The 13,931-nt window shown below is 45.9% G+C and overlaps 1 protein-coding gene across 1 annotated transcript in view; it reads left to right on the plus strand.

The window, feature by feature from the left end:
* The window catches only part of ERCC5 (ERCC excision repair 5, endonuclease), a 188,708-nt gene that overhangs the window by 106,915 nt on the left and 67,862 nt on the right, over window positions 1-13,931 (plus strand). The window contains exon 7 of the mRNA XM_063950764.1: window positions 10,257-10,464. Coding sequence (XP_063806834.1) covers window positions 10,257-10,464 — 208 coding nt within the window. The remainder of the gene's footprint in view (window positions 1-10,256; window positions 10,465-13,931) is intronic.

Below are 13,931 nucleotides of genomic sequence, written 5' to 3' on the forward strand. Positions count from 1 at the left end.
TACTGGAGTTGAGGGCCATATACAACGGCTTACGACAAGCGGAGAATCTTCTTCGCGACCTACCGGTTCTGATTCAATCAGACAACGTCACAGCCGTGGCTCATGTAAACTGCCAAGGCGGGACAAGAAGCAGAGTAGCAATGGCGGAAGCCACCAGGATTCTTCGCTGGGCGGAAAATCACGTAAGTGCTCTGTCAGCGGTCTTCATTCCGGGAGGGGACAACTGGGAAGCAGACTTCCTCAGCAGACACGATCTCCATCCAGGAGAGTGGGGACTTCATCAAGAAGTTTTTACAGAGATAACAAGTCTTTGGGGAATTCCTCACATAGACATGATGGCGTCCCGCCTCAACAAGAAGCTTCGGAGGTGTTGTGCCAGGTCGATGGACCCTCAGGCAGTAGCGGTGGACGCCCTGGTGACACCATGGGTGTTTCAGTCGGTCTATGTATTCCCCCCTCTTCCTCTCATCTCAAAAATATTGAGAATCATAAGACAAAAAAAGAGTGAAAACAATACTCATTGTTCCAGATTGGCCTCGAAGGGCCTGGTATTCAGATCTTTAGGAGATGCTCACTGAAGAACCGTGGCCTCTTCCTCTCAGGGAGGACCTGTTGCAACAGGGGCCCTGCGTGTTCCAAGACTTACCGCGGTTACGTTTGACGGCATGGCGGTTGAACACCGAATCCTAGCTGGGAAAGGTATTCCGGAGGAAGTCATCCCTACTCTGCTAAAGGCTAGGAAGGAGGTGACGGCAAAACATTATCACTGTATCTGGAGGAAGTATGTATCTTGGTGTGAAGCCAAGAATTCTCCTACTGAAGATTTCCATCTGGGCCGTTTTCTCCACTTTCTACAGACAGGAGTGGATATGGGCCTAAAATTAGACTCCATTAAGGTACAGATTTCGGCCCTGTCTATTTTCTTTCAGAAGGAATTTGCTTCTCTCCCAGAAGTCCAGACTATTGTAAAGGGAGTGCTGCACATCCAGCCTCCTTTTGTGCCCCCAGTGGCACCATGGGACCTTAACGTGGTGTTACGGTTCCTGAAGTCTCACTGGTTTGAACCTCTTCAAACGGTTGAATTAAAATTTCTCACTTGGAAGGTGGTCATGTTGTTGGCCTTGGCATCTGCAAGGCGGGTGTCTGAATTGGCGGCCATGTCTCACAAGAGCCCCTGTTTGATTTTCCATGTGGATAGAGTAGAGTTGAGGACTCGTCTTCAATTTTTGCCTAAGGTGGTTTCTTCATTTCATATGAACCAACCTATTGTGGTGCCTGTGGCTACGGATGACTTGGAGGATTCCAAGTCCCTGGATGTAGTCAGGGCCTTAAAAATCTATGTAGCCAGGATGGCTCGGGTTAGGAAAACAGAAGCACTGTTTGTCCTGTATGCAGCCAACAAAGTTGGCGCTCCTGCTTCGAAGCAGACTATTTCTCGCTGGATCTGTAACACGATTCAGCAGGCTCATTGTATGGCAGGATTGCCGTTACCAAATTCGGTAAAGGCCCATTCCACTAGGAAGGTGGGGCTCTTCTTGGGCGGCTGCCCGAGGCGTCTCGGCTTTACAGCTTTGCCGAGCAGCTACCTGGTCGGGTTCAAACACTTTTGCAAAGTTCTATAAGTTTGATACCCTGGCTGATGAGGACCTTGCGTTTGCTCAGTCGGTGCTGCAGAGTCGTCCGCACTCTCCCGCTCGGTCTGGAGCTTTGGTATAAACCCCATGGTCCTTACGGAGTCCCGAGCATCCTCTAGGATGTAAGAGAAAATAAGATTTTAAACCTACCGGTAAATCTTTTTATCCTAGTCCGTAGAGGATGCTGGGCGCCCGTCCCAGTCCGGACAAAATCTGCAAGGCTTGTATATAGGTGTTGCTTAAATAAGGGATATGTTACAGTTGAGATCAGTATTTAGCTGATACTGTTTTGTTCATACTGTTAACTGGTTGCGTATATTCCAGGTTATACGGTGTGGATGGTGTGAGCTGGTATGAATATTACCCTTAGATTAACAAAATCCTTTCCTCGTATTGTCCATCTCCTCTGGGCACAGTTTCTCTAACTGAAGTCTGGAGGAGGGGCATAGAGGCAGGAGCCAGTGCACACCCATTCTAAATTTCTTTATAGTGCCAATGTCTCCTGCGGAGCCCGTCTATACCCCCATGGTCCTTACGGAGTCCCCAGCATCCTCTACGGACTAGAAGAAAAAGATTTACCGGTAGGTTTAAAATCTTTTCTCTTTCATCCACTAGGGGACACTGGAGCATCATATACATTAGGGGTGTGAAGCTTGCAACCGGAGGTGTGGCACAATCTAAAAATTAGCATTGTCTGCACAGCCGATTCCTCCCCCTTCACGCCCCTCCTCCCTCAGTTTGAAAAATTGTTCCTAGGAGGTACAAGGCACGGAAGGGAGCTCCTGCTCCATTACAAAAGAAAAAGACTGCGTCAACCTAATGAAAAGGGGGACAAAAGTCTTTAAAAGAGAGACAATGATCCCTACTAAAGGGGATCTGCATCTCTCCTTCAGAAAATCCGAAGCATCAGATTATTATTATTTTTTTGCATTGCCTTCTGACCCCCATAACTGTGAGTACTGGTGGTAATGAGGGCCCTAGGTAATAGAAGATAATATCCCACCTGAAACTATTAAAATGCTGGCCAGGCTTAAACTTTTAAAGAAGACCCATATTTAAACCGGGTCTGACTAGTTAGACAGAGGCCAGCTCCGGAGACCTGCTTCACGCTGCTGTCTTCCGCTTCCATTACCTCAGCAACACGTTGAGCAGATAACAGTGCAGCATCCCCCGCCGCCCCCCCTCTCCTCCTCATCATCGCGGCTCTCAGCCGCAGCGCCTCAGCTCTCCCTGCGCCCTTCACGGAACACGGGGCGGGAAGGGAAAGTGCTGAGGCAGACTGTCTCCGAGCCCACCCGCCTCCGCACTCCAGTGCACTATACGGCTGCGGTGCTGGCCCGGCGATCGGCCCTCCTGCGTCCTTCACTAAACGCGGGACGGAGAGGGAGAGTGTGTGTCCACTTCCCTCCGCCGGAGCAGACACAGCGCGGCGCGGAGGGTTGGGGGAGATAAGTGCAAGAAGCACACGCTGGGCGGTAAGCGTCCAGGGCGCTGGGGGCTTCAATATTAATATATATAAATGGATCAGTGGCGGCCATTTTTAAACATAAAAGGCGCCAAAGAGCTTAGCAAGGGGGACATAGATAAGGTATACGACCCCCCCAATAGTGGAGACCTAATTCCTTAACGGGTAGGGTTTTGTTTTGTTTTTTATAACAATGTATGTACTCCCTCTGCTGGACATAGGGTGTATCTCCCATGGACTAGTGGACTACTGCTCCACGCATTGAACCAAGCAGACGCTCTGGGCTGGTGTTTTCCATATGTTTTTAATCATTTTATGTGTTTTATTTTCTAAGGACTTCTAATTCAAAGATCCTGTGAAAATAAAGGGGAAAGACTGGATATTAACCCGACCTCAGATATGCGAGGGTTGCAACGAGGCTGGCGTTTTTATTTTTTTTACAGTATATAGAAGGATACAGCCAGATAAATCCAGTGTACCTTCTTCCCATCATCCGTTACTGTCTTTCGTTACTATTATAAAAGGAGAAAGCACTGCAGAGTGATCTGTGGAGGTGTGGTTGCAACAAAAGCACCAACTAAGAACACTAAAACTTAGTTCCTGTCAGGTAACTCCAGTATACCTTGGACTTCCATCAAATTCTATATTTATTTATTTATTTATATATAATACCCCCAACGGACGCTGCTGACAGGTCCGGCGGAGGAGGGAGCATCAGAAGATATCTACCCATTCAACTTTGGCTGTATCAACAGTTGTGGATTTGTGGGTGATCGATAAATGAGTATTTATTTAATTAAGTTTTTAATAATTTATTTATTTTTTAGTAACGGAATATTTCCAGCTATTTGAAAATACTCTTCAAAGCTCCCCCAAAAGAATTTCAACTGTCTTTCTCCTACTATTCTAATAAGGTGGAAGTTCGGCTGAGTGGTATGTATATGTTTAATTAGAGTAAAGGCGACCACAAGGATTTATTTTGGTGTCAAATAAAACAGGGAGCACTACGGTTAACAGCCCGGGGGTGTGCGAATGGGCACACAACTAGGGGGTAGTGGTCCGTCGAGGTCAGGAAAACATACTCTGACATATATTCTGCATGAAGTATGGGCTTCGGGCCCATCCAAAACCAGGAGGAATTCATAGTTAGGATTACTCCATACGCACAGGTATAACAGAATGTGCGACAACCCCTCACTAACCTACAGTAGAAGTGGGAAAAGGAGGGGGCTCTCATAGGAAGAAAGTGAACCATTAGAAGCATTAATTGACTAAAAGCAGCCAGTAAATGCTTCCAAATTCCCAGGTTAAATTTGACTAGCAGTACATATACCGAGAGTTAACCATGTATATTTGCCAGGCTACTAGGGATGATAGCATCCCGATCTCAGCCATATCTCTCAAAAGAATTTCGATGGCTGACAGTATTCTGATTCCAAAAGAGCCCACAGCGGGGGTGGACTCACCCTTGCTTAGTCTGGCAACAGGGTAATCTTACTTCTCACAACACGGGAAAGCAAGGTGTCGTAGATATGTTGGATTTTACATTGACATCCATCTCTATGAGTGCAAGAGCATCACAAAAGGGAAGTACTTACCACAAGGGGAGGTTCGTGCTTCGGTAAAAACTGTTATAGTTACCGCTATTTCCCTAGGAGGAGAAGCTTTCCTTGGTCCACAAATCAGACAAGTGGATTTTACAGCGGAAGACTCAATCATTCTGCCTACCAGGTGTCATAGTGATATGCCAATGAGCAGTATGCTGGGTCAGTAAGATTATTTCCCAGGACTACAAGATAGACTTTCATCATACAGTCATTTCTTTACACCCGAATTGCCTAGGTGTCCGCTGAAGGCAGGAGCACTACAAACGTCGATTCAAATGCTAGAGCACACAAATATAATTTTTCCAGTTCCTGATTCTCAAAGAGGGAAAGGATGTGTTCAAATCTTTTTGAGGTGCCAAAAACCGGACGAATTGGTCAGACCAATACTTAATTTAGAATTTTTAAACCAATTTTTAAGGTTTACAGATTCAGGATGGAGTCAATCCAGTCAGTGTTTGCAAGTTTGGAACAAGTGGTGTCCGTGAACATGGAGGATGCTTACCTTCATGTACAAATTTGGACACCAAGCGTACTTATGATTCGCGTTGGTCATTCCCAGTTCAAGGCTTTACCTTTTGGCCTATCAGCCCGAGAATTGATACAAGGATTATTAAGAGACATGGCTCAGTGGACCAATGCTAGCGGGCACTTAGCATAAGGTCCTAGTTTCGAGTCCAACTCCGGACCGGATATTTATATAGATAATAATCGCCAACTTGAAAGTCTTAAGAGTTAAGATCATACTTTCCTTGGACGATCTGCTAAGCAAATCCCATTTTCAGGAACACCTGATCAGGGATACTCAGACAACACATCAATTTTTCATTCACACGACTGGATTGTGAACTTCAAGAAATCCAACCCGATACCAGTGCAGAGGTTTCAATTCCTAGGTCTAATACTAGACACAAGGCAATTGAGGGTGTTTCTCCCAGAGAACAAGATCCAAGACATAAGGAAAATGGGGAAAACCACCCAGTTTCCTTCCACATTAACTTCACGAAGGATTTGTTTGTTGCTACAGGTCTGGACCTTGTTACTTTGGTGGTCGATACAGAAGAATCTTACAGCAGGCAAGAGATTCAACGTTTGGGATTGGAGGATCCTTACAACGGAGACCAATCTCAGAGTTTGGGGTGCCGTCCTGGAGGGTATTACTTTCAGGGCAGATGCCCGTCACAGTAGTGCAGTCTACCCATAAATATTCTAGAACTGAAAGCAGTTTACAATACGTTGCTTTTAGCCGAGGACCTGGTGAAGGGGTAACACTTGAAGATACAGTCGGACAATGTCTCAATGACGGCATACATAAACAGTCGAGGAGGAACAAAAAAAAAAAAAAAGCAGGATGGCATTAAAGGATGCCACAAAGATCTTGTTGTGGGCAGAAAGACGCGACATCGTCCTCTCGGCGGCGGTCATTCCAGGAGGGGAAAACTGGCAAGCAGGTTATCGCAGTCGCCAGGACATACATCCAGGATAGTGGGTCTACTCCTACAAGTCTTCAAGATGGTGGTGAGGAGATGGGGCCTATCTCAGGTAGACCTAATGGCCTCTCGATACAACTATCAGCTGCCCAGGTATGGGGCCAGAACGAGAGATCCAGATCCAGTAGTGGATGCAGTGTCGCTTCCTTGGTCTTACAGAAGAGTTTACATCTTTCCACCATTTCCTCTCATACCAGAGTACTAAAGAAAGCGAAACGGGAAAGAGTGTGGTACTCGGACTTGTGGGGGCTACTAGCGGAAGATCCCTGGAGGCTACAGAGTGAGTCCTGCTGTCACTGGGGCCGTTCCTCCACCCAGACCTGAACAGGTTGCGTTTAACAGCGTCACTATTGGGACCCGAATCTTGAGAAATAGAGGGTTACCAAGGGCGGCTATTCCTATGATTGTAGCAGCTAGGAAGCCGGTCTCGGCCATACACTTCTACACTATAAGGAAGAGATACTTGGACGGGTGTCAGGAACGGCTGTGGGATTAGGAAGAATCCCATCTGTCTCGACTTTTTCGTTTTCTCCAAGCCAGGTTTGGATGGAGGCCTACGTTTAGTTTCCTTGTAGGTTCAGATTTCGGCTCTCTACATTCTATTTCACTAACGCCTAGCATCCTTATAGGAAGTTCAGACTTTCTTACAGAGAGTTCGGAGGGTACAACCTCCTTTTCCTCCCACGGCGCCGTAGGACCTGAACTTGGTGTTGGCATATTTAAACTCAACAACTTTTGAGTTTTTGGAGAGAGTACAATTGAAATATCTCTCCTGGACGGTCACGATGTTGCTTGCCTTGGCTTCAGCCAGACGGGTCTATCAGTTGGGAGCCTTATCGTGTCAGAGTTTTATTTCTACTTTTCCTTGGAGATGGGGCAGAACTCCGTACGATCCTACGGTAGTTTCGGGGTTTTCATGTGAACCAGCCGTTTGTGATCCCACCTGTTAAGGGAGTTGCAGATGGGAACGTGTCTTTGGACATTGTAAGAGGTTTTCGGACATAAGTACAGTTTAGGTCGTCCATCAGACAGAAAAAAATAAAAAAATAAAATAAAAAAATAAAAATAATAATTGGTTGTTTTCTTTCTGAGAGTCCAAAGAAGGGTGGGCCAGCATCTAAACAAACTTTGGCCAGATGTCTTAGGCTTGCCATTAGACAAGCATACTTATCCTGTAGTAGACGGGTTCCGTTTCAGGTTGCCCATACCACCAGATCAGGGGGTGCCTCTACTACTCAGCTTTGCAGACAACGTGGTAATCAGCACACACGTTCACGAGATTATACAAGGTTGATACGGTTGCGTCCGGAGATTCAGAGTCTGGACGCTTTAGTGTGGCAGGACACTGACAGCACTCCCACCCTTGGGAATAACTTTGGGACGTCCCCTAATGTATATGATGCTCCAGTGTCCCCTAGTGGATGAAAGAGAAAAGAGGATTTTGGTACTTACCGATAAATCCATTTCTCTGAATCCTCTAGGGGACACTGGACGCCCGCCTCGGTGCTGTCAACCTGTTGTGTTCAAAGTTCTTGTTATAACAGTTCATACAAACAGCGTTAGGTTTTCTGTTAAGAATTTCTTGGATGCTGTTTGATTCGTGGTACGGTTCGGTTCCTCGCCATGTGCTATAGTGTCATGTCCTATTCTCTCAGTCAAATTTTCCAAACTGAGGTAGGAGGGATGTGAAGGGGGAGGAACCGGCTGTGCAGACAATGCTAAGTTTTAGATTGTGCCACACCTCCAGTTGCAAACTTCACACCCCTAATGTATATGATGCTCCAGTGTCCCCTAGAGGATTCAGAGAAATGGATTTATCGGTAAGTACCAAAATCCTCTTTTTTTTTTTTTTTTTTTTTTTTTTTTAAATGTCCGCAAAATTGTAGATTTTTTTTTTTTAATTATCACATTATGTAAATTGAAGCTATTAAAACTAGATTTTGCATTTTTGTTAAAAACATACATTGAATAAGGTTTAACCTTTAAATAGCTATTATTTTACCTAATTTGCTAATAAATAAAAAAAATCGTCAATTTTGGGGACATTTTTAAAAAAAATATTAGCCAGTTAAGTGGTTAATAAACTCTGGTGTTAGATTTGATCATGCAGGGAAAAGCTCAATTAATTAGCTTTTTCCCAGTATGGTAATTGCTAGGTTAGCATGGAATCAATGTCTTTCCACTGTGCCTTAAAATGCAGAATTTGCATTTTAACGCAGATTGGGCCTAATTCAGCAGCGTATTAATTAGCTAATGGGCAAACAATGTGCACTGCAGGGGGGGGGAGATAGAACATGTGCAGAGAGAGTTAGATATGGGTGGGGTGTGTTCAAACTGAAATCTAAATTGTAGTGTAAAAATACAGCAGCCAGTATTTACCCTGCACAGAAACAATATAACCCACCCAAATCTAACTCTCTCTGCACATGTTCTATCTCTCCCCCCCCCGCCCCTGCTGTGCACATTGTTTGCCCATTAGCTAACAAATTTGAAGCTGCGATCAGATCTGAATTAGGCCCATAGCTGCTGAAAGATGAACTGTCGCCCCAGTCTGAGGTCAGGAGCGCTCTGGAGCAGGTTTTCATCCAGGATGTCTCTGTACATTGCTGCATTCATCTTTCCCTCTATCCTGACTAGTCTCCCAGTTCCTGCCACTGAAAAACATCCCCACAGCATGATGCTGCCACCACCATGCTTCACTATAGGGATGGTATTGGCCTGGTGATGAGTGGTGCCTAGCTCCTCCAAACATGACGCCTGGCATTCACACCAAAGAATTCAATCTTTGTCTTATCAGACCAAAGAATTTTGTTTCTCATGGTCTGAGTCCTTCAGGTACATTTTGGCAAACTCCAGGCGGTCTGCCATGTGCTTTTTACTAAGGTGTGGCTTCAGTCTGGCAACTCTACCATACAGGCCTGACTGGTGGATTGCTGCAGAGATGGCTGTCCTTCTGGAAAGTTCTCCTCTCTCCACAGAGGAATGCTGTAGATCTGACAGAGTGACCATCGGGTTCTTGGTCACCTCCCTGACTAGGGCCCTTCTCCCCCGATCACTCAGTTTAGAAGGCCGGCCAGCTCTAGGAAGAGTTCTGTTGGTTCCGAACTTCTTCCATTTACAGATGATGGAGGCCACTGTGCTCATTGGGACATTCAAAGCAGCAGATATTTTTTTGTACCCTTCCCCAGATTTGTGTCTCGGAGGTCTACAGACTATTTCTTTTACTTCATGCTTAGTTTGTGCTCAGCCGTGCACTGTCAAGTGTGGGACCTTATATAGACAGTTGTGTGCCTTTCCAAATCATGTCCAATCAACTGAATTTACCACAGGTGGACTAATTAAGCTGTAGGCACATCTCAAGGATGATCAGTGGAAACAGGATGCACCTGAGCTCAATTTTGAGCTTCATGGCAAAGGCTGTGAATACTTATGTACATGTGATTTCTTATAATTAATTTGCAAAGCAACACAACAAACTTTTTTCACGTTGTCATTATGGGGAATTGTTTGTAGAATTTGGAGGGGAAAAATTAATTTATTCCATTTTGGAATAAGGCTGTAACAACAAAATGTGGAAAAAGTGAAGCGCTGTGAATACTTTCCTGATGCACTGTATATACCAGATATTCTATGTGCAAGTTTAGATTTAAAATGGGACATCATTCGAGACAATATGTTGCTTAAAAGAAAGGGATGGCGACTAATTAAACACAGAGGTAGCTGTTTCCTTGTGATTTGGACTTGCCATGTTTTGGCAGTTTAGCTGTTGTGTTTTCTATGCTCCTCTTCCTCCCAGAGGAAATTCAGTTGCAGCAGCTTCCATGCTCTTAGAATGCAATCACACTTGATTAGAGGCTGTCTGCTATTTTGCATTTGCGCGTTGGATGGGCCTGATTAGTTACTCTTTGACATTGTTTTTTTTTTCTTCTTCATTTTACCCTCCCCCTTTATCTAATATTGTTTTGTTTCTTACAAATATAACTTATGAGTATTTAAATATGCAATCAATGTAATTGTTATTGGGACACTTTCTATAATTATGACATTGGTCTGTTCTTTGAAGGACTCCAATGATTTCTCACAGTATCAGCTGAAAGGACTGCTGAAAAAAAACAACTTGAACAGGTGCCTTAATAATGTGCGGAAGGAGATGACGCAGCAGTACACAGGAGAGGTCACTGCTCAGTTTGAGACAGAAGGAGGGTTTATGAAAGATGTTGAATCTCGTCGTCTGGTTTCAGAGGACACTTCACATTATATCCTAATTAAAGGTAATAATAACAATACTTTCTCTATCGTCCTAGTGGATGCTGGGGTTCCTGAAAGGACCATGGGGAATAGCGGCTCCGCAGGAGACAGGGCACAAAAAGTAAAGCTTTAGGATCAGGTGGTGTGCACTGGCTCCTCCCCCTATGACCCTCCTCCAAGCCTCAGTTAGATTTTTGTGCCCGGCCGAGAAGGGTGCAATCTAGGTGGCTCTCCTAAAGAGCTGCTTAGAAAAGTTTAGCTTAGGTTTTTTATTTTACAGTGAGTCCTGCTGGCAACAGGATCACTGCAACGAGGGACTTAGGGGAGAAGAAGTGAACTCACCTGCGTGCAGGATGGATTGGCTTCTTGGCTACTGGACATTAGCTCCAGAGGGACGATCACAGGTACAGCCTGGATGGTCACCGGAGCCTCGCCGCCGGCCCCCTTGCAGATGCTGAAACGAGAAGAGGTCCAGAATCGGCGGCAGAAGACTCCTCAGTCTTCAAAAGGTAGCGCACAGCACTGCAGCTGTGCGCCATTTCCTCTCAGCACACTTCACACGGCAGTCACTGAGGGTGCAGGGCGCTGGGAGGGGGGCGCCCTGGGAGGCAAATGAAAACCTAATTTGGCTAAAAATACCTCACATATAGCCTCCGGGGGCTATATGGAGATATTTAACCCCTGCCAGAATCCGTTAAGAGCGGGAGACGAGGCCGCCGAAAAAGGGGCGGGGCCTATCTCCTCAGCACACAGCGCCATTTTCCCTCACAGAAAGGCTGGAGGGAAGGCTCCCAGGCTCTCCCCTGCACTGCACTACAGAAACAGGGTTAAAACAGAGAGGGGGGGCACTAATTTGGCGTTAGAAATATATAAAAAAGATGCTATAAGGGAAAACACTTATATAAGGTTGTCCCTATATAATTATAGCGTTTTTGGTGTGTGCTGGCAAACTCTCCCTCTGTCTCTCCAAAGGGCTAGTAGGTCCTGTCCTCTATCAGAGCATTCCCTGTGTGTGTGCTGTGTGTCGGTACGTGTGTGTCGACATGTATGAGGACGATGTTGGTGAGGAGGCGGAGCAATTGCCTGTAATGGTGATGTCACTCTCTAGGGAGTCGACACCGGAATGGATGGCTTATTTAGGGAATTACGTGATAATGTCAACACGCGGCAAGGTCGGTTGACGACATGAGACGGCCGACAAACAATTAGTACCGGTCCAGACGTCTCAAAAACACCGTCAGGGGTTTTAAAACGCCCGTTTACTTTAGTCGGTCGACACAGACACAGACAGGGACACTGAATCCAGTGTCGACGGTGAATAAACAAACGTATTCCTTATTAGGGCCACACGTTAAGGGCAATGAAGGAGGTGTTACATATTTCTGATACTACAAGTACCACAAAAGAGGGTATTATGTGGGATGTGAAAAAACTACCGTAGTTTTTCCTGAATCAGATAAATTAAATGAAGTGTGTGATGATGCGTGGGTTCCCCCCGATAGAAAATATGGGCGGTATACCCTTTCCCGCCAGAAGTTAGGGCGCGTTGGGAAACACCCCTTAGGGTGGATAAGGCGCTCACACGCTTATCAGAACAAGTGGCGGTACCGTCTATAGATAGGGCCGTCCTCAAGGAGCCAGCTGACAGGAGGCTGGAAAAATATCATAAAAAGTATATACACACATACTGGTGTTATACTGCGACCAGCGATCGCCTCAGCCTGGATGTGCAGAGCTGGGGTGGCTTGGTCGGATTCCCTGACTAAAAATATTGATACCCTTGACAGGGACAGTATTTTATTGACTATAGAGCATTTAAAGGATGCATTTCTATATATGCGAGATGCACAGAGGGATATTTGCACTCTGGCATCAAGAGTAAGTGCGATGTCCATATCTGCCAGAAGATGTTTATGGACACGACAGTGGTCAGGTGATGCAGATTCCAAACGGCACAAAGGTGTATTGCCGTATAAAGGAAGAGGAGTTATTTGGGGTCGGTCCATCGGACCTGGTGGCCACGGCAACTGCTGGAAAATCCACCGTTTTTTACCCTAAGTCACATCTCTGCAGAAAAAGACACCGTCTTTTCAGCTTCAGTCCTTTCGTCCCTATAAGAGTCATATCTGCCCAGGGATAGAGGAAAGGGAAGAAGACTGCAGCAGGCAGCCCATTCCCAGGAACAGAAGCGTTCCACCGCTTCTGACAAGCTCTCAGCATGACGCTGAGACCGTACAGGACCCCTGGATCCTACAAGTAGTATCCCAGGGGTACAGATTGGAATGTCGAGACGTTTCCCCTGCGCAGGCTCCTGAAGTCTGCTTTACCAAGGTCTCCCTCCGACAAGGAGGCAGTATGGGAAAAAAATTCACGAGCTGTATTCCCAGCAGGTGATAATTAAATTACCCCTCCTACAACAAGAAAAGGGGTATTATTCCACACTATATTGTGGTACTGAAGCCAGAAGGCTAGGTGAGACCTATTCTAAATCTAAAAAAATTTGAACACTTACAAAGGTTCAAATCAAGATGGAGTCACTCAGAGCAGTGATAACGAACCGGGAAGAAGGGGACTATATGGTGTCCCGAGACATCAGGGATGCTTACCTCCATGTCCCAAATTTGCCCTTATCACTAAGGGTACCTCAGGTTCGTGGTACAGAACTGTCACTATCAGTTTCAGACGCTGCCGTTTGGATTGTCCACGGCACCCCGGGTCTTTACCAAGGTAATGGCCGAAATGATGGTTCTTCTTCGAAGAAAAGGCGTCTTAATTATCCCTTACTTGGACGATCTCCTGATAAGGGCAAAGTCCAGGGAACAGTTGGAGGTCGGAGTAGCACTATCTCAGATACTGTTACAACAGCAGGGGTGGATTCTAAATATTCCAAAATCACAGCTGATCCCGACAACAAGTCTCCTGTGCTTAGGGATGATTCTGGACACAGTCCAGAAAAAGGTGTTTCTCCCGGAAGAGAAAGCCAGGGAGTTATCCGAGCTAGTCAGGAACCTCCTAAAATCAGTGCATCATTGCACAAGGGCCATGGTAAAAAAATGGTGACTTCCTTCGAAGCAATTCCAGTCGGCAGATTTCATGCAAGAACTTTTCAGTGGGATCTGCTGGACAAATGGTCCGGATCGCATCTTCAGATGCATCAGCGGATAACCCTATATCCAAGGACAAGGGTGTCTCTCCTGTGGTGGTTACAGAGTGCTCATCTTCTAGAGGGCCGCAGATTCGACATTCAGTTTTGGATGTTGGTGACCACGGAGGCCAGCCCGAGAGGCTGGGGAGCAGTCACACAAGGAAAAAATTTCCAGGGAGTGTGATCAAGTCTGGAGACTTTTCTCCACATAAATATAGCTAAGGGTAAATTTATAATGCTCTAAGCTTAGCAAGACCTCTCCTTCAAGGTCAGCCGGTATTGATCCAGTGGGATAAAACATCACGGCAGTCGCCCACGTAAATAGACAGGGCGGCACAAGAAGCA

This window comes from Pseudophryne corroboree, chromosome 2 (assembly GCF_028390025.1).
Source record: "Pseudophryne corroboree isolate aPseCor3 chromosome 2, aPseCor3.hap2, whole genome shotgun sequence".
NCBI classification, from domain to species: Eukaryota; Metazoa; Chordata; class Amphibia; order Anura; family Myobatrachidae; genus Pseudophryne; species Pseudophryne corroboree.